General features: G+C 38.6%; 1 protein-coding gene across 2 annotated transcripts; it reads right to left on the bottom strand.

Moving 5' to 3' along the window:
• znf644a (zinc finger protein 644a) lies at positions 1-17616 on the bottom strand. 2 transcript variants are annotated; one of them, XM_034215345.1, is made up of 6 exons: positions 17500-17616; positions 12411-14907; positions 10210-10785; positions 8215-8340; positions 2349-2451; positions 1-1006 (listed from the first exon to the last, which is right to left on the bottom strand). In XM_034215345.1, the coding sequence occupies exons 2-6, from the start codon at positions 14902-14904 to the stop codon at positions 811-813; spliced, it is 3495 nt and encodes a 1164-aa protein (XP_034071236.1). In that variant the 5' UTR covers positions 14905-14907; positions 17500-17616; the 3' UTR covers positions 1-810. The 2 variants fall into 2 exon arrangements, with proteins under 2 accessions (XP_034071236.1, XP_034071237.1); XM_034215346.1 differs by having other exon boundaries at positions 17561-17610.
• Between the last annotated feature and the right edge of the window lie 373 nt (positions 17617-17989).

The following is a 17989-nucleotide window of genomic DNA, read 5'->3' as shown; positions in this document are numbered from 1 at the left end:
TTGTTTCTTGTTTTCTTTTATTTAGAACAACACAAATGTTTTAAGCATTGTATCTGAGTGATATAGTACATTTAAAATAAAATTATTTTCAAAACAGTATATTCAAACATTAAATATAGGTGACATGTATGAAGGGCGTCGTCAGCACCGGCTGTGCTTTAAGTCTTTTTTTTCTTAACCACCTTCAGTTTTAATTTTGTATTTGTAATAAAAACAATGCAGTTAACTGAAATACTATTTTTTTTAAAACCACTTTCTATGCATTACAAGTTTGTAGACATTTTCTTTTTGTTCTTGTAGAGTAGCTCATCTTTCCACTCGGGATTCGTGGAAAAGTGAGCTTTCAGATGCCATCATTTTCAGTGGGAATATTCATCTCACTCACGCTGTGGCCTGGAAACAGAGACTGTGGGCTTGGACATGTTGCAATACAACAAACATGATTTTAAGCATCTTTTAAAGAGTGAAATTGATACAGAAGAGAGGTGCTCCCAAATTTTGACAAAAACGGAAACCATGAAAAATCTGAGGTAAAGGTTGTCTTGGATTCCACACTATATTACTGCATAAAACAAAATAGTGTGTCCGTTTGGAAGTGTATTTCCAGAAAATGAACCATGTAAAAACAACAAAAAGTAACAATATCCAAATAATTAAAAAAATCTTCTGTCCAAACATGTACAATATCTCTCCATCATTGACCAATGATTTACTTTTAGCCAGTATTTTGACTAAAAGAGAAAAGAAAAGTGAAAACATCCAATGTACATACACATAGTCTAGTGAAATCTAAAAAGGTCCCCGTTGGCTTCATGAGGCAGCGTGTGTGGCTGTCAGAGAGCTGTCTTGGTCAGTCTTGAAAGTTGAGGGGTCCCTGGGCAGCGAGGTGACCTCCATCATGCCCAGCCCAGTGTGAGGGACACTAGTGTTCATAATGTGTCTCTGTAAGTGTTTAATCCAGTCCTCCTGCACCGACAACGGACCCTGGAAGACGAGGTCACAGAACCTACAGAGATCAAACATTGAAAAAGATCATTAGATATTACACAGCTTAGATGAACACTGAATTCTGATCTGGTTCTTTTGGAAATTCTGCAGTCAAATCTTTCTCGATAGTAGACCGCTGATAAGGATAGCAGAATGTTGCTAGGAATAGCAGACTGTTGCTAAGGACGCTCTGTTCAAGGGACCATGTGTCACAGAAAGATGTCCAGACAATTTTACGCCGGTAAACACATTAGTTTCCCGTTTTTGAATATACATTTTTTATCCATATTGGCTTAACTGTCACCAGTCCAAAAAGAAGAAAAAAGGAACAACAAAAATGGGACTTGGATAGTTACAGAAAACCTCGACCAGTACTGCCGTTATTTCAAGTTGCATTGCTGTCGCTACAGTTCCAGCCGTTGCTTCACAGAAGAATTACTATTTTTTCTTAGCTGAAGGAATACAACAATCTAATACGATCAATAACCCGACAGGATAATCTAAAAACCCTCTTCTCCTATTTGGAGTACATTCTTCACCATAATTGTTTTAGAACTTAAAAGGTATCCTATTATACTATTTTTAGGCATATATTATGGGTCTCATATAAAAATATATAAAAAACATGTCTATGATGTGTTTTGCTCAAAATACCAAACAGATCATGCATTTTAGACATCCCTCATATCCCTCTGTTTCAGCCCTGTAAGAGAACTTCTGATTCGAGGAGGGGGAGTTAATGCCTGCTCAGAATTCTACGGATATACAGCTAAATGCTCCCGTGATTGAACACCATCATGTTCCAAACCACATCAAGGATTATTTCTGAAACAGTATGGAGCTCAATTGCTTTTGTTTTTGCAGGTTTACCACAAGGTGAGGTTTTTATGTCCTGCTTTTTTACACATACTGGCCGTTTCTCAATGTCCAGTACACATGCTGCAGAGCCACTATTTCAAGTATACTACGTCATCGAGTGGCGCCGAATGCTGGGCATTTAACATGCATTTAAACAGTCCTTCGGCGCAACTCGATGACGTAGTATACTTGAAATAGTGGCTCTGCAGCAGGTTTACTCGACATTGAGAAACAGCCACAGTCTCCAGTACAGGTTAGCTCTGAGTGTTAGGGATGCTTGCTAATGTAAACAAAGACCATATTACGTCACACATATATATTTATGTATAAAAGACATAAAAAAGTGCATTTTACAGGATAGGTCCGCTTTAAAGAAAATGGCTGGCAACAGAAGCAAACAGACCACAAAAATATTTTGACAGCGGTCTGTTGGATTGCAAACACGATGATGTACGCTATTAAAAACATATAATCCAATATTATAAACTATATACAAAAATTACCTGCAGGTGAGTCTGTACATTTCCTCTGGAGTTTGTGGTAAGGGCAGTAGCTTCTTCTTTGAGCCAGGCCTTGAGCGGTACCTCCTTGCTTTGCAGTCAAATGCTGGGAGACAGAACAAACTTTTTTAATGATCAGCACTAGCCTTGCAAATTCAAAACCCAGATTGGATGTGTGGACATCATTAGCTCTATCTTTATTCATCATTAATATTCTGGCTCTGTGTCTCAACAGTATTGGCCAATCCAGTGTCACTAGGACCAAAAGCCTAACATATACAGTGGGGCAAAAAAGTATTTAGTCAGCCAGCAATTGTGCAAGTTCTCCCACTTAAAAAGATGAGGCCTGTAATTTTCATCCTAGGTATACCTCAACTATGAGAGACAAAATGAGAAAAACATTTCTATGGGGTTGAGATCTGGAGACTGGCTAGGCCACTCCAGGACCTTGAAATGCTTCTTACGAAGCCACTCCTTCGTTGCCCGGGCGGTGTGTTTGGGATCATTGTCATGCTGAAAGACCCAGCCACGTTTCATCTTCAATGCCCTTGCTGATGGAAGGAGGTTGTCACTCAAAATCTCACTCACTCAAAATCTCACGATACATGGCCCCATTCATTCTTTCATCTTAGATACATCATCTTAGATACAGGAAGCGCTCAAACGTTTGTGTGAGTTTATCTAATTTAGCAGTGATTCCATGTCAGCCACAGCTTGTTACAAAAAACATGACTGATAGTGTGTTTAACAAACTTAAACTAGCTTTATTAAATGTCAGGTCTTTGGCAGGAAAAACATTTTTAATCAATGATTTTATCACTGAGCACAATCTCGATTTTATGTTTTTAACAGAAACTTGGATTGAACAAAATCACAGTGCAGCTGTTCTTATCGAATCAACCCCTCCCAACTTTAGTTTTATGAGTCAGGAAAGAATGCATAAGAAAGGAGGTGGAGTTGCTATTCTGTTCAATGATTCCCTTCAATGCAGGAAGACATCGTATGGAAACTTTGATTCTTTTGAATATGTGGCCCTTCAGCTGAAATGCTCCTCTCGAGCTCTGTTCCTAAATATCTATAGACCACCCAAATACTGTGCAAGCTTTTTTGATGACTTTACTGAACTGCTGTCTATAGTGTGTATTGACTTTGACCGTCTAGTCATTGTTGGTGATTTTAACATCCATGTTGACAACCCCCAGGACAGAGGGGCAAAAGAACTGTTTTGTGTTCTTGATAGCTATGGACTGACTCAGCATGTGACGGAGCCCACGCACAATAAGGGGCACACTCTGGACTTAATTATCTCAAAGGGTCTGAATATCTCTAAGGTTGTGGTGACTGATGTTGCACTCTCTGACCATTCCTGTGTTTTCTTTGAGAGCGCTATTTCTGTTCACAAAAATGTTCAAAAAGAGGTAACCACAAAGCGATATTTAACTGAAAATACTAGGGAAATGTTTACTCAGAATTTTTCTTCCACACTTGCCCCTGCTAACATCTCAGTAAATGAGCTAGTAGATCATTTTAATTCAAAAATTAAAAATGTTATAGATGCCATTGCTCCAACTAAGGTAAAGGAAGTGTCTGGCAAGAAAATATCTCCATGGAGAAAGGCCATGAGCGTGAAAACAGAAAAAAGAGAATGTCGAAAAGCTGAACGCAGGTGGCGAAAAACAAATCTTCAGGTTCACTTTGAAATCTATAAAGAGAGACTTGGCCTTTATAATTTGGAATTGAAAAACGCACGACAATCGTTCTTCTCTGACATCATTACCAAAAACAACGCACGTACCTTGTTTGCTACCGTCGACAGACTAACTAACCCCCCAGTGTCAGTAGCCTCTGAATTTCTATCCACCAAGGCGTGCAATGATTTTGCCTCCTTTTTCACTGACAAAATTCAGAAAATCAGACAAGCAGTCAGTGCCTCTACATCAGGATCAGCAAATGTGTTGTCCCTATCTCCACTTAACATCAATTCAGACATCATGACACAATTCCATCAGATTAATGATAAAAACCTAGAGGACATTATTCAACTTCTGAAATCCTCCTCCTGCTGCCTTGATATTATTCCAACAGGATTTTTTAAAGATGTTTTGCCTTGCATGGCCTCAGATCTACTTCATATAGTAAACAAATCTCTTCATTCAGGTATTTTTCAACAGGCCCTGAAAACTGCAGTCATTAAACCGCTCTTAAAAAAGAATAATCTAGATGCTTCAGTAATGAACAATTACAGGCCCATATCAAACCTCCCATTTCTAGGTAAAATCATTGAAAAAGTTGTTTTTCAACAGTTGAGTAATTTCTTGCATTTAAATAACTGTTGCGATGTGTTCCAGTCAGGCTTTCGTCCAAACCACAGCACTGAGACTGCTCTTGTAAAGGTCTTTAATGACATCCACTTAAACACAGACAGTGGCAGAACTTCAGTGTTAGTATTATTAGATCTCAGTGCTGCGTTTGACACTGTTGACCACAGCATATTACTAGACCGACTGGAAAACTGGGTGGGACTTTCGGAAACAGTTCTAAATCCTACTTAAAGGACAGAAACAACTTTGTTTCTATAGGTAAATACACATCTGAGTTGACAAATATGACATGTGGGGTTCCTCAAGGCTCCATCTTGGGGCCTCTTCTCTTTAACATCTACATGCTACCAATGGCTCAGATAATGAAAAACAACAAAATAAGTTACCATAGCTATGCAGATGACACACAAATGTACATAACAATTTCACCAGGAGACTATGCTCCAATTCAAACACTGAGTAAGTGCATTGAACAAATCAATGACTGGATGTGTCAGAACTTTCTCCAATTAAACAAAGATAAAACTGAGGTAATGGTTTTTGGAGCCAAGTCAGAACGTATAAAAGTTAGCGCTGAGCTTCAGTCTGCAATGTTCAAAACAACAGATAAAGCCAGAAATCTAGGTGTAGTCATGGACTCTGACCTGAGTTTCAACAGTCACATTAAAACAGTTACTAAATCAGCCTACTATCACCTAAAGAATATATCTAGGATTAAAAGACTAATGTCACAGCAGGATTTGGAAAAACTTGTCCATGCTTTTATATTCAGTAGACTTGACTACTGCAATGGTGTCTTCACAGGTCTCACTAAAAAATCTATTAGGAAGCTGCAGCTGATTCAGAACGCCGCTGCTCGAGTCCTCACTAACACTAAGAAAGTGGATCACATCACTCCTGTTCTGAAGTCTTTACACTGGCTTCCTGTGTGTCAAAGAATAGATTTCAAAATACTGCTGCTGGTTTATAAAGCACTGAATGGTTTAGGCCCAAAATACATTTCTGACCTCCTGCTAAATTATGAACCATCCAGATCTCTCAGGTCTTCAGGGACTGGTCAGCTTTCTGTCCCCAGAGTCAGAACTAAACATGGTAAAGCAGCGTTCAGTTATTATGCTCCAAACATCTGGAACAAACTCCCAGAAACCTGCAGGTCCGCTGCAACTCTGACTACTTTTAAATCCAGGCTGAAGACTTTTCTTTTTGTCGCTGCTTTTAATTGAACTATTCATATCTTAGACTGCACTGTAACTTTTATCCATGTACTTTTTCTTTTAATGTTTAATTGAACTATTCATATCTTAGACTGCACTGAAACTTTTATCCATGTATTTTTTCTTTTATTGTTTATTTTATTAGCTTTCTTTTTAATGACTGATTTTAAATGCCTTTTTCTTAATGTCTTTCATTTTTTGTAAAGCACTTTGAATTGCCTTGTGTTGAAAAGTGCTATATAAATAAACTTGCCTTGCCTTTCCTTTACACGGATCAGTCGTCCTGGTCCCTTTGCAGAAAAACAGCCCCAAAGCATGATGTTTCCACCCCCATGTTTCACAGTAGGTATGGTGTTCTTTGGATGCAACTCAGCATTCTTTCTCCTCCAAACATGTCTAGTTGAGTTTTTACCAAAAAAGTTCTATTTTGGTTTCATCTGACCATATGACATTCTCCCAATCCTCTTCTGGATCATCTAAATCAGGGGTCTCAAACTCAAGGCCCGGGGGCCAAATCCGGGCCGAGACTTCATTTTATGTGGCCCTGCAAGAGCTTGCAAAGAATATAATAAGTGTATTATATACGGTTACATGCCACTTTACAGAAGAAGGTTGCCCATAAACTACATGTCCCACAATGCATCTCATTTTGTGACATGCGCACTGAAGAGACTTGCAATTATTTGCCCTGGACTTCTGCTTTCAGACGTAGTTAATTACTAAGTTATTATCCTATCCGATAATAATCCAATTCAGAGGCAATAATGTAATATAATACATTATTTTATATATATATATATATTTATATAGTTACAACCGGCCCTTTGAGTGCAACCTTTATACGAATGTGGCCCGCGATGAAATTGAGTTTGACACCCCTGATCTAAATGTTCTCTAGCAAACTTCAGACGGGCCTGGACATGTACTGGCACGTCTGGCACTACAGGATTTGAGTCCCTGGTGGCGTAGTGTGTTACTGATGGTAGCCTTTGTTACTTTGGTCCCAGCTCTCTGCAGGTCATTGACTAGGTCCCCCCGTGTGGTTCTGGGATTTTTGCTCACCGTTCTTGTGATCATTTTGACCCCACGGGGTGAGATCTTGCGTGGAGCCCCAGATCGAGGGAGATTATCAGTGGTCTTGTTTGTCTTCCATTTTCTAATAATTGCTCCCACAGTTGATTTCTTCACACCAAGCTGCTTACCTATTGCAGATTCAGTCTTCCCAGCCTGGTGCAGGTCTACAATTTTGTTTCTGGTGTCCTTTGACAGCTCTTTGGTCTTGGCCATAGTGGAGTTTGGAGTGTGACTGTTTGAGGTTGTGGACAGGTGTCTTTTATACTGATAACGAGTTCAAACCGGTGCCATTAATACAGTTAACAAGTGGAGGACAGAGGAGGCTCTTAAAGAAGAAGTTACAGGTCTGTGAGAGCCAGAAATCTTGTTTGTTTGTAGGTGACCAAATACTTATTTTACCGAGGGATTTACCAATTAATTCATTAAAAATCCTACAATGTGATTTCCTGGATTCTTTCCCCCCATTCTGTCTCTCATAGTTGAAGTGTACCTAGGATGAAAATTGCAGGCCTCTCTCATCTTTTTAAGTGGGAGAACTTGCACAATTTGTGGCTGACTAAATACTTTTTTGCCCCACTGTAAGTGTAATTATCTGTGCCTGCAGGAAAAGTAGGCCCTGAAGGCTTTCTGCTTCAAAAAGGTTGTTCCTCCAATGGATGCACCCATGAAGCTCCACAATTAAAATCGTTGCAATATTTTACTTGCTGATGCCATTCTGGATCTTTATCTTGGGGAGGACACAAATAACCACCGGTACACTCATTACAACTATGATGTGGTCCTCACAACCTCTTGTGGTATCCGGCACTACAGACAGTTTTGGCTTCATCTGCTGAGAGTTTGAGTTATCTGTCTGAGATGTCAACTGACATAACAATACAGTGAAGGTGAATAGATTTCATTTGTCAAGTTACATTGAACACATTTCTGCCAGTGGATCCTTGCTCTTTCACTGATTGACATTTGGTGTTAGAGTAAAAAGAAGACTGCTAGCTAGACAATATGGTTAGAAACACTGAATGTTTTGACATTTTAGAAAATAGTTTTAAGAGGAAGGATTAGGTTTAAACGATAGAAATGATGTGCTTTGCTGAGAAAAAGTTAATGTTAGCATAACTGTTTGTTTAAGAAAAATCTCAACAGGTTATCATTAAAAAAGTTGATCTAATGTAGCATTCTACAATCTCAAATGACTAACTTGTGCTCTAAAAATGGCTGTTCATTATGTCTTCAACTTAAACTGTTGCTGATGGCACTTACCGGTTCCGTCAAGTACGGCATTCCTTTTTCGTTTTGCATATGCCCGCAGGTGATTAGACAAGCTAACACCACTGTGGAAAGTTGCATTGCAATGGACACACATCTTCCTATTGAATTCACCTTTCTCTGTAAAAAGACAAAAAATACAAAGACAAACAAATAAGTTGAAGTATAACATGGTCATGCTGATTTGTTAGTGGTATTGAATCTAAATTCAATCATGTAAGGTTCATAAAATGTATAAAAGCTGTCCTATAATCCTATTGTTAAAAACCCTGCATGCAGAATTACTGCTATTAAAGTTTTGATACAGAAATAATGAGATTATTTTTGCATTATTATATGCAAAATGCTCCTCAGTTTTGGCCACAAAATCAGAAGGATTTTTGGCAATGTCATTTTAAGCCTTTATGCTGATGACACCACACTTTAACAACGCTTTCAATCTGATGTTTGTTTCTCATATATTTGCATTAAACAACTGCAAAATGCATTTTAAATGGGTCAATTTGCATTGGTTTGCCTCTAACAAGCCATCAAAAGCTAAGACAGGATTCTTTTTCCAATAGCTTATTTCTCTTAAATGTACAAGTGAGGTTATACTTTTAATTAATTGAACTTTATCATATCAGAGATATTGATCATGAATATATAAATAGGAATACAGGATTATAGACAATTCTAAATTAATCAAAAAACATCAATGCCCCAGTATATAACCTACTGGTTAGTAATTTAAGGAAGTTACTTACCGCTAGGGGTGTAACGGTTCACAAACATTTCGGTTCGGTACGTACCTCGGTTTTTTGGTCACGGTTCGGTTCGGTACAGCAGAATTTTTTTTCACAAAACAAAACATATATATATATATTTTTTTTATTATTATTAAACTGTGAATAATGTATTCACTCAAATAAATACAAAATATAATAAAATAAACATTAAGGTGCAGCATTTCGATGAACTGAAATAATCTGTATTTGAACTTTACTGTAGGCTACTAGTACTCACAAAACATAAACTATTAGTTTTGGGTTTTTAATTATTATTAAACTGTGAATATTCACTCAAATAAATACAAAATATAATAAAATAAACATTAAGGTGCAGCTTTTCGATGAACTGAAATAATCTGTATTTGAACTGTACTGTACTAGTTCCTAAGCAGCCAGTTTGACATTAGGACTGGCTTGTCATTGTATTTTCATGTTTTTTTAAAGAAAAATGAACTTGTCCACATTGCTTGCCGAAAGGGCAGATCTGCTGGAACTAACAAAGTCTCCTGCTGTGGAGAACACCCTCTCTCTAGGGACAGAGGTAGCAGATACAGCCATGCTTTGCTAACATGGCAACATAAGGATATTTGGCGTTTGTAATAGCTTTGGCTCGGTCTGAACTCTCTGCGAGTGGTGGAGGCTTAAATGCTAGTGGGAGTTGGGTTTGCACTTCAGTCTTTTTTCTTTTGGTACCGGTGATATTCGCGTTCGGTGATGCCTTTTCAAGAGTGTGCAAGTTTGATGTATTGCCAGCCGCGCAACCAATGTTAGTTGAACAATGCTGACAAACAGCTTTGGTTTGGTCTACCTGTCTTTGTCCTTCATCCTTGTACGTAACTGCGAAACCAAAATGTTCCCAAACCGGAGACTTCAATGATGCTGGAGGATTTTCGAGCTCAACTTTATCTGCGTTCGCCATTAATTTTCGACAGTTCCTCAAATTACTGACTACATTTGAACGCATCCCTCTGTCCAGCTCTCATAGTATGCCTCTCATCCAATGAAATGACTTGCTCGCTCTATGACGCGTTGAACCCAATGTGAGCAAATTACTCTGAATGCTGCGACGCAGCACCTGAGATTACTTCCAAAAAGTTGTTCACGTTCTAAATTTTTTACGTTTAACGTTATATTCGTTCGGTACACACCTGTACCGAACCGAAGGGCCCGTACCGAATAATTTCGGTACGGGTACGTGTACCGTTACACCCCTACTTACCGCATATTGAATTTGGCAGTGAAGATGCAACTCTTGATCCTGGACAGTGCTCACTGTTTGAAGAAAGTAACATGTTTCTTGCCATCTGAAGGGACCCCTTTATTTTGCCGTCCTCCTGACACTTCCTCTTCTTCAGAATTCCTATCAAAGCAGTTGTGCCGGAGAGTGAATTTTTAACATCCAACTTAGTCTCTGGTTGCCCTTGTTCCGATTCTATTCCCGCCAAAGAAAACGGGGACATCAATGGTGTGGAATCAGTGCAAACGCCGGGGCATCCAATGGGCGGTGGCGTGAAACTGTCAAAACTGGAAAGCTTTGGGGAAGCACCATATTGGAAATGGTTCCTTTTCTTTCCCACAATTTGGAGGGCCCGCTGGAACTCCTTCTTGTCCCGCATCAACTCGCGGAGTAAACATAACGGGGATTTGTTCTTTGTTGCAAAGCTTTTACCAAGCTTTTTGAGGTGGCCTCTTATGTGGTTGGACTGACCAGTCCTGTTATCAAATGAGTCCCCACATAAAGGACAGGAGTGAATGCTCTTCACAGTCTCAGATTCAGACTCCTGTTGCTGTAACGCTGAAAAAAGATAAAAGAAAAATCAGAAACATAAACATTTTGCAATAAAATTACAAAAAGAAACAGATTCCAACGTAAAATAGAAAACCAAAGTTTGAACCTAGTTTAAAACTGAGGTTTTACTTTGGTTGGCCAGTGTATTGAGTAGGGTTGTAACGGTTCACAGAAGTCACGGTTCGGTTCGTACCTCGGTTTGGGGGTCACGGTTCGGTACGGGTTCGGTACAACAAGGAAAAGCAAAAAAAAGTCCCAAATGCATAATTTTTTTTGCTGTTATTTATTTTTAACAGTAGTGCAAGTTTTGGTATGAAAATAAGGAACTCTAACATTTGGAATCATTAACTGTATTACACAGTTAAAAACAAACCACAAACAGTACCACACACACTCAGATGGCCATATTATTTATAATGGCTGATGTCAAACAAAAAGGTAAATAAGGTAAATAAGCTGTACAACTAAAAAGAATGTCTTGAAAATATTAAAATAAATAATAAGAAAGTGTTTCAATCACAATCAATAAAAGGCAATACAGAACTGTATAACATCTCCTGATGTCAAAATATAAAATAAATACAATGATAAATGTAAAACAAAATCAAATCTGTACCTTTAGGAGCAATGTCTAACATGTGTAATTAACGTGTGAGTGTGTGAGGCCATTATGCCTAAATAAAAGGTACTCAAGCTTTACTCTATTTTCAAGTTGTTCTTCAAAAAGATGAGTTTGTCTACGTTGTCAGTAGTGAGGGCAGATCTGTTGGCGGTAACTATGTCACCTGCCGTCGAGAAAACCCTCTCGCTGGGGACTGAGACTGACTCGGATATGATTGAGCATGTTTGACGTGTTACCACTAGCATACCGCACCGCTGTCGAACAACGCCGACACACCGTCCTCGTCCGATCCACAACTCGCACCCCATCATTGTTGTAGTCCACAGGGAACCCGAAATGTTCCCACACAGCTAATTTAAAAGAAGCAGGTGGGTCTTCTAGCTCCTGTGTGTTGTGTGAACTCGCCATAGCTAACTTTTCTTCTTCATGTATTGTGTTCGTTTTGTTGTGATTTGTTCTTGTTCTTCATTTGTTATTTACGGGCGGCTGGCTTTTAGGCACAATACCGCCCCCTGGATTATATATAGTGTAATACTGCCCTGAGTGACAGACTTTTTTCCCACTCGTAAAAAAAGGCGTATTCGCCATGTGACTGCATGTGCCGAACCGTGACGATACGGGACGAATACGGATACCGTTACACCCCTAGTATTGAGTCTATCAGTTGCGAGAACTAAAATCTTGGACGTGCCTAGGTGGCTTAAAGGTTTTCCAATGGGGGAACACAACCAGGCTGATAAAAAACAGTTTTTTTCCAGAATAGTTCAAACCAAAGAAGACTGCCAAATAATGTCTCTAATAATCTTTAATTTCAATGAAAAACCAAAGTGTGCACGACTATGCTTACAACGATGCATGCTACTCTGTAAGGTTGTTCCACGAATTTGCAAGATTGACGTAAAGTAATAACCGTACTAGTGTTATATAATAACAAATAGCACCAATGGCCAAAGTCCCAAAAATATAAGCCAAGTTTAAATAGAAGAACATGCAATAAGTGCATAGTTACCTTTTTTCAGTCTCTGGTATGCTGACATCTTCCGTCGAATTCTTGGCCTCCTGTCGTGAGTAACTACTTGCTCAGGAGGAACCACATGGCGTGCATTGTAGCTCAGTCCAACCCTATGAAGATGCCCTCGGACATGATTGGACAATCCAACGCCCGACTCAAAGATTGCAGGACAGTATGGACAGTTCTTCCGTTCCGAATCCAACTCTGACAAATCCTCTGTGAAGTCTTCACACAATGGTATTTGGTTGGAGTCTATGGTTTCTTGAAATACTTCTGTTTCAATGCATTCTTCTTTGATTTCAGGGTCAGTCTGCTCTTGCTCTTCAGTTTTTATTTTTTCAAACAGCCTTTTAGACGCCTGCAGAGCACCCCTCATTGACATTCTTCTGCTATAGGTATAAATTATGTTTTGCTTTTCTTTCTTTATACCACTGTCAAAAAAGTCAGTATCGGCATCTGAATCGGTAAACTGGAAAATGTCTTTTTTGTCATAGTCTGACAGTTCTTCTTCTTCTTCTTCTTCTTCTTCTTCTTCTTCTTCTTCTTCTTCTTCTTGGTTTATATTCTGTGGAGTTGGCAGAGTTTTTGGTAAGATGAAGCATGAGTCTTGGTCAGAGGTGTTGCGATATGGGGTGGACATCTTCCTTTTAGACGGTGACTTTCTGAGTGTTGACTGATGTCTTTCTGCTGAACTATGACCATTTGGGGATAAAGCTGCATCTTCAACTTTGACTGTCAAGGATCCAGGCAATTGATCAGAGACATCTTTGTCACATTTGGAATCCAGAACCAATGTGCTGCGATTATTGCTTTCCCTCTTCGGTTCTGCAATTTTTTTTCCATTTCTTTGTCGGGACAGGAGAACATTAATGGATTTGTCGAGCTTTGATTCCGTTAGTTGAGACTTGAGACCTCTCTTGATCTTGCTATTTTTGAATAAGTCTGAAATATCATTGGACTCAGTCGGTGAACAAGTTCTTTTAGACGAGATCTGTTTTTTTATAGAGATTTTAGATGTAAACTCTGCATCTTCTACAGGAGATGAACTATTAGGTGTGTGCTCCTCCTTCGATTTTTGTGCATTTTCTTCTCTTAAATGTTCTGCTTCGTATTCCTCAAAGGTTTGTTGATGACGTCGCAGAAGGTGATTCCTAAAAACATTTTTGCTAAGAGCTCTATAAGAACAAATGTTACAGGAGTAGATTTCAGAGTCTTTGTTCTGGATCTGATTTCTTACAGTAATAACAGTATGCTGCATAATGTTATGTCTCCTAAGATCAGTCTCACTCATAGTCCTGTAGCTACATTTGTCACATCTAAACTTTCTCTTGTCCTTCTCGTGTGTTTTGGCATGTTGAACAAACTTGTTTGGGCAGTTTGTACCAAATGGGCATTGAGGGCAGAAAAGATTCTTTTTATCCTCTTTCTTCTTATCATTCATGCGTTTGATCTCCTTAGCGAGTCTTGCCGTTTTCTCCTTGTGCTTGGACATGTGCTCAATAAGCAAACCACTTTGTTTGAAGGACAGTCCACATTCTCGGCATATAAAAAGCTTTGGCGAAATATTCGGCGCGTCAACGTGAGACTTCATGTGACGATGTAAATGATGTTCTTTCTTGAATACAAGCTTACATTTTGAGCACGGGTAGCATAATGGCTTTTCCTCAGAATGAGAATTGATGGTAAGTCTTCCCTTCAATGGTAAAAGCCCATGACCTATACTGTTCTCGTTGGAATTTCTGGCAGGTGGATTGTAAAGAATGTCCTTGATGGCCTTGACTGTTCCATTAGGATACTTTGTAACTTTACCTGATGGAGATGACTCTGACTGGGGAAGGTTCCTTGACTTTCTGAATTTTCTGAATGGAATGGAATCTACGTGGTCTTCAACATCAGACAATTCCTCAGGTGACTTGTGGCTCAGATTGGGGTAAAGGTCCTCTGAGGGATCCACCATGACAACCATGTCCATTTTTCGTCTCCTTGTCTTTTGGCTGTTGGAAGGAGGGTCTTCATCTTTATGCTCCTCACCAGGGGAATCCCCATGGTTCTCCCACAGAAACTGCATGAACTCTTTGTGAGGGTCCCAATGAAGGTCACTGGCATTACTAAAATCATCCAATGAGTTCTCCGGAGAGTCTTCATCAAAACCCCAAATTCCTGCAGTGTCAATTTCCTGCACCGTTTTTAATGGGGTGATGCTCTTTGTCTCCTCCTTCTCTATAGAGATGCTGTTGAGTTCATGGGCTTCTGTAGCCTGGTGCGAAGGTGGTCCATTTCCCAGGCCACCCGGAGACAGCATATCTGTGTTCGACAAAACATCTAGGACGCTGTTTTGTTTCGAAGAAGGCTTGCCGTAAGAATTGGTGCAAGATGCGGATTCTTGGGTCATTCTCACTGGTTCTTGCAAGAGTGTGAGGGCGTTGATTTCATGATCTGCATCTTTGTCGTCTTCATCAACACCGGTCCGACATGACATTTCAGCTGCCATGACCTGAAAAAATAAAAGTAAAGCCTTCTTAGATATTCCTTAACCAAAAGTAACTACAAAATCCAGTTATCACTGTAGCTTCTCAAAGGTGACATAAAAACCTTCATCACCTTTGGTGGCTTCTCTGTCCCGGCACAATAACAAATAACTGATCACTGATCTTAGTAGGGTTGTTGCCTTTGAATCTTTTGTCCGTATTCTGAAGTTTAAAATGTTCCTCTGTAATGTCCTTGGGAGATTTTGACTTGATAGCTTCAACCTATTAAAATGTGTGGTGAGGTGAGCATTTGTATAAATGAGCATTTGTATAAATGTGTAAAACCAGCTCTGTGTAAAACCAGCCTTTTGGGGGGTATGAGTAGTTTAGTACCGGTAAACAATAAAATACAAGGAAGTCCAGTTCCAAAAAAATATTAATGTGTGTAATGGCTTATCAAATGCCAAAAGCCTGCAAATAGTTTGTAGTACTCACAGAGAAGATTTTACAACTGACATTTTAGAAACCATGTTGTATATTTTATACGGATTCGGAGGTCAACAGTAAGGGTTCGTGCTAGCAATAAATCAAATCGAAATGTGGGCTTGCACCCTGCATTGGTAGAGAGACAGGCTCCATTCAAACTAATAAAAGTGCTCTAGTTAATGCGAGCATGAAACGACGATAGGCGCGTTTTGTTCACTGGAAAGTGAATGTGTTCACAGTAAGTCTCGAAAATAAACTAAAGCTAAGCTTAACTAATCTAGCAATGCTGCGCTGCTGCGTGAAAATGTGGCATATAGTTCTGGTAATTTTTTGGGCCTAAATAGATGAGCAGTTTAAAATGTGTTTTACACCAGCCCAGCTCTATACAGTTTAATAAATAAAAAAATAAAAAGAGTGTATATTTATTCAAACGTCATCATTACTATCTGAAAAAGAATGCAAACATTACGTGAAAAAGGGATGTTAATTATTTCTGGAATAAAGTATATTTTTCATAATAAAGCATTAACCACGTTGTACCAAATTGACATAACCAATAGTTTTCCCGGGGGGAAATCAAGTTCATGAGCATTTTGCTTAAAGTTAAGAGCTTGAGCTAAGCTGTTGAAAACTTTTATTGAACCATTGACGCAACGTTTGCTAATTTGTGTTACTGTAAACGATTAAAAAGGAGAACATTTAGCAATGTCTTGTTGTTTATTTGTCCCCTGGTGTGTAAAAGCCTTCAACCTTGATCATTATGAACCTGAAATATTAAAATATGTATTTTTTACATTTAATTTGTAATTAAACAAAAGTGCCCAATTAAAAAGGGTTTGCTTTGGTCATTGTTTCACCACATCGCATGGCCTAACGTTAACAAATAGCAGTCGTCATGTAGTTTATATTGCACTTTAGCGCAAGCAGACGCTCACTGCAGAGGAAGTAATCCGGATTTAGTATAAGGGAAAAACAAATAGTATAGATTGTTGGAGTCATTTTTTCTCTCTCGAGTGTAATGAGCATTAGAAACCAGCCACTAGAAACTGCTAGAATGGCAACAAAAAGTTGTTGTTGTTTGTGTTTAAGTTTAAAAAAGAAAATGGGGAAGAAATTGTTGGATAGGGAGAGACGATTAGTTTTTATTTTGCAACTATTTAAAAATAGTAATCCCAGCTAGCTGTTTTTTGTGTAGCCTATTGTGATAGCAAACCTTAGATTAAAGAAATGCTAAGGGTTTTTTTCACTGTTCACATTTTAGCATCGAAGATATAAAGCAGATAATGGCAGATTTGTCAAAATGTAACATAGTCATAAACTGTAGCTCTTAATATAATCGTAAATCAGTGATGGTTACGATGTTTAATCATCTAGCTAAGATTATAATAAGACATTTAAAACTTTTAGAATGCTGTGGTGAACAACAGTGAGATTTATGTTTCAAGTCCAATATTGATATGCTTTATAAAGCTAGGTCGTTTTTGAAATGATTAGAATGAGTCTGTTGTAAAAAGTAAACCATTCAGTTATTTACATTGTCATCAGAGTTAGATTATTTACTCAACCAGCTATCATTGACTACAATATAAATATATCTAATTAAAATATACTTGACACTTGCTCTGATGATTAATCGTTGCCATTTATAATGCTACAAGGTCGCGGTAGTGAGAGGTCTTGCATTTGAAGGGCAATAAAAGTGTCATACCAAGTGAATGCTCCTGTGTGAGATTTGTTTCTAACATATACACAGCAGCACTGAAAATGCAAAGAGATGGACCTCGGAAATGGCTTATAATAAGCGGTTGTGGATATTGTACAGAGCTAAAACTTTCAACACAGTAGTTCAGTTATATGCCAACCTACAATAGTTGGAGTATGTTTCCAATGCTATCTTAATACAGGGCAAATTGTATCATTTATACCAAGTCCCATAAGGGTATCGTTGCATTTATTTGACGTTTATATCACGCTGTGTTGTTGGATGCTGCTTGTGGGAGCTGCAGACCATTCCATTAAGGCTGTTCCACACCAAAACCTATTCTTCAAGCTAAACTATAGCTATTGACAACCGTTTCACGCTATTTACGCAACAGACATTAATAACATGACGAAAAACAAACAAACGTTACCTCTGAGCGGTGCAGATGCAGACAGGGCGCAATTTAAACGATGCATTGAATAATTTCTTACTTTCGTCTTCCATCTATTTCACAGTCGCCATTTTCCGTGCTGGTCTGGTGTGGGACAGATCATTTCTTTTGTAAGGGTAACCATACATACAGTTGTCTCCACAGTAACAAAACAAATACATGCTTCACATATTGCGTTAGTAGTGGAACTATTTTATAAAATAGCAATAGTATGAAAGTTATGCAAGTTATGGTCTTGTATATTTTCGTCACGTAATGTTACGAGTCGGCGTTATGTCCCCCCGAAAGATTTGTAATGGTTCAGTCCAGATAGGAGGAATAAAAAACCTGAGTTAATGACCATCTCCTTTGAGTATCAGATTTTTTTGTAGGTGACGGCGGTGTAATCATCGTTGTAATTGATAACATGAATTGAAATCTCAGTTAATAATTGTTTTTTGTTTTTTTTAAAGAACATATTTTTGTTTTG

The sequence above is a fragment of the Gymnodraco acuticeps genome, unplaced genomic scaffold (genome assembly GCF_902827175.1).
Source record: "Gymnodraco acuticeps unplaced genomic scaffold, fGymAcu1.1, whole genome shotgun sequence".
Classification (NCBI taxonomy): Eukaryota; Metazoa; Chordata; class Actinopteri; order Perciformes; family Bathydraconidae; genus Gymnodraco; species Gymnodraco acuticeps.
This window is presented reverse-complemented; position numbering and strand designations above follow the sequence as displayed.

What these genes read in the sequence shown, in the direction of transcription:
- znf644a (XM_034215345.1), bottom strand. Translation starts at nt 14,904, where the DNA reads ATGGCAGCTGAAATGTCATGTCGGACCGGTGTTGATGAAGACGACAAA. An exon ending in ATACCAGAGACTGAAAAAAG is followed by an intron (nt 10,786 to 12,410) that starts GTAACTATGCAC and finishes ATCTTTTTTCAG; the next exon opens with CGTTACAGCAACAGGAGTCT. An exon ending in ATGTACAGACTCACCTGCAG is followed by an intron (nt 1,007 to 2,348) that starts GTAATTTTTGTA and finishes TGATCTCTGTAG; the next exon opens with GTTCTGTGACCTCGTCTTCC.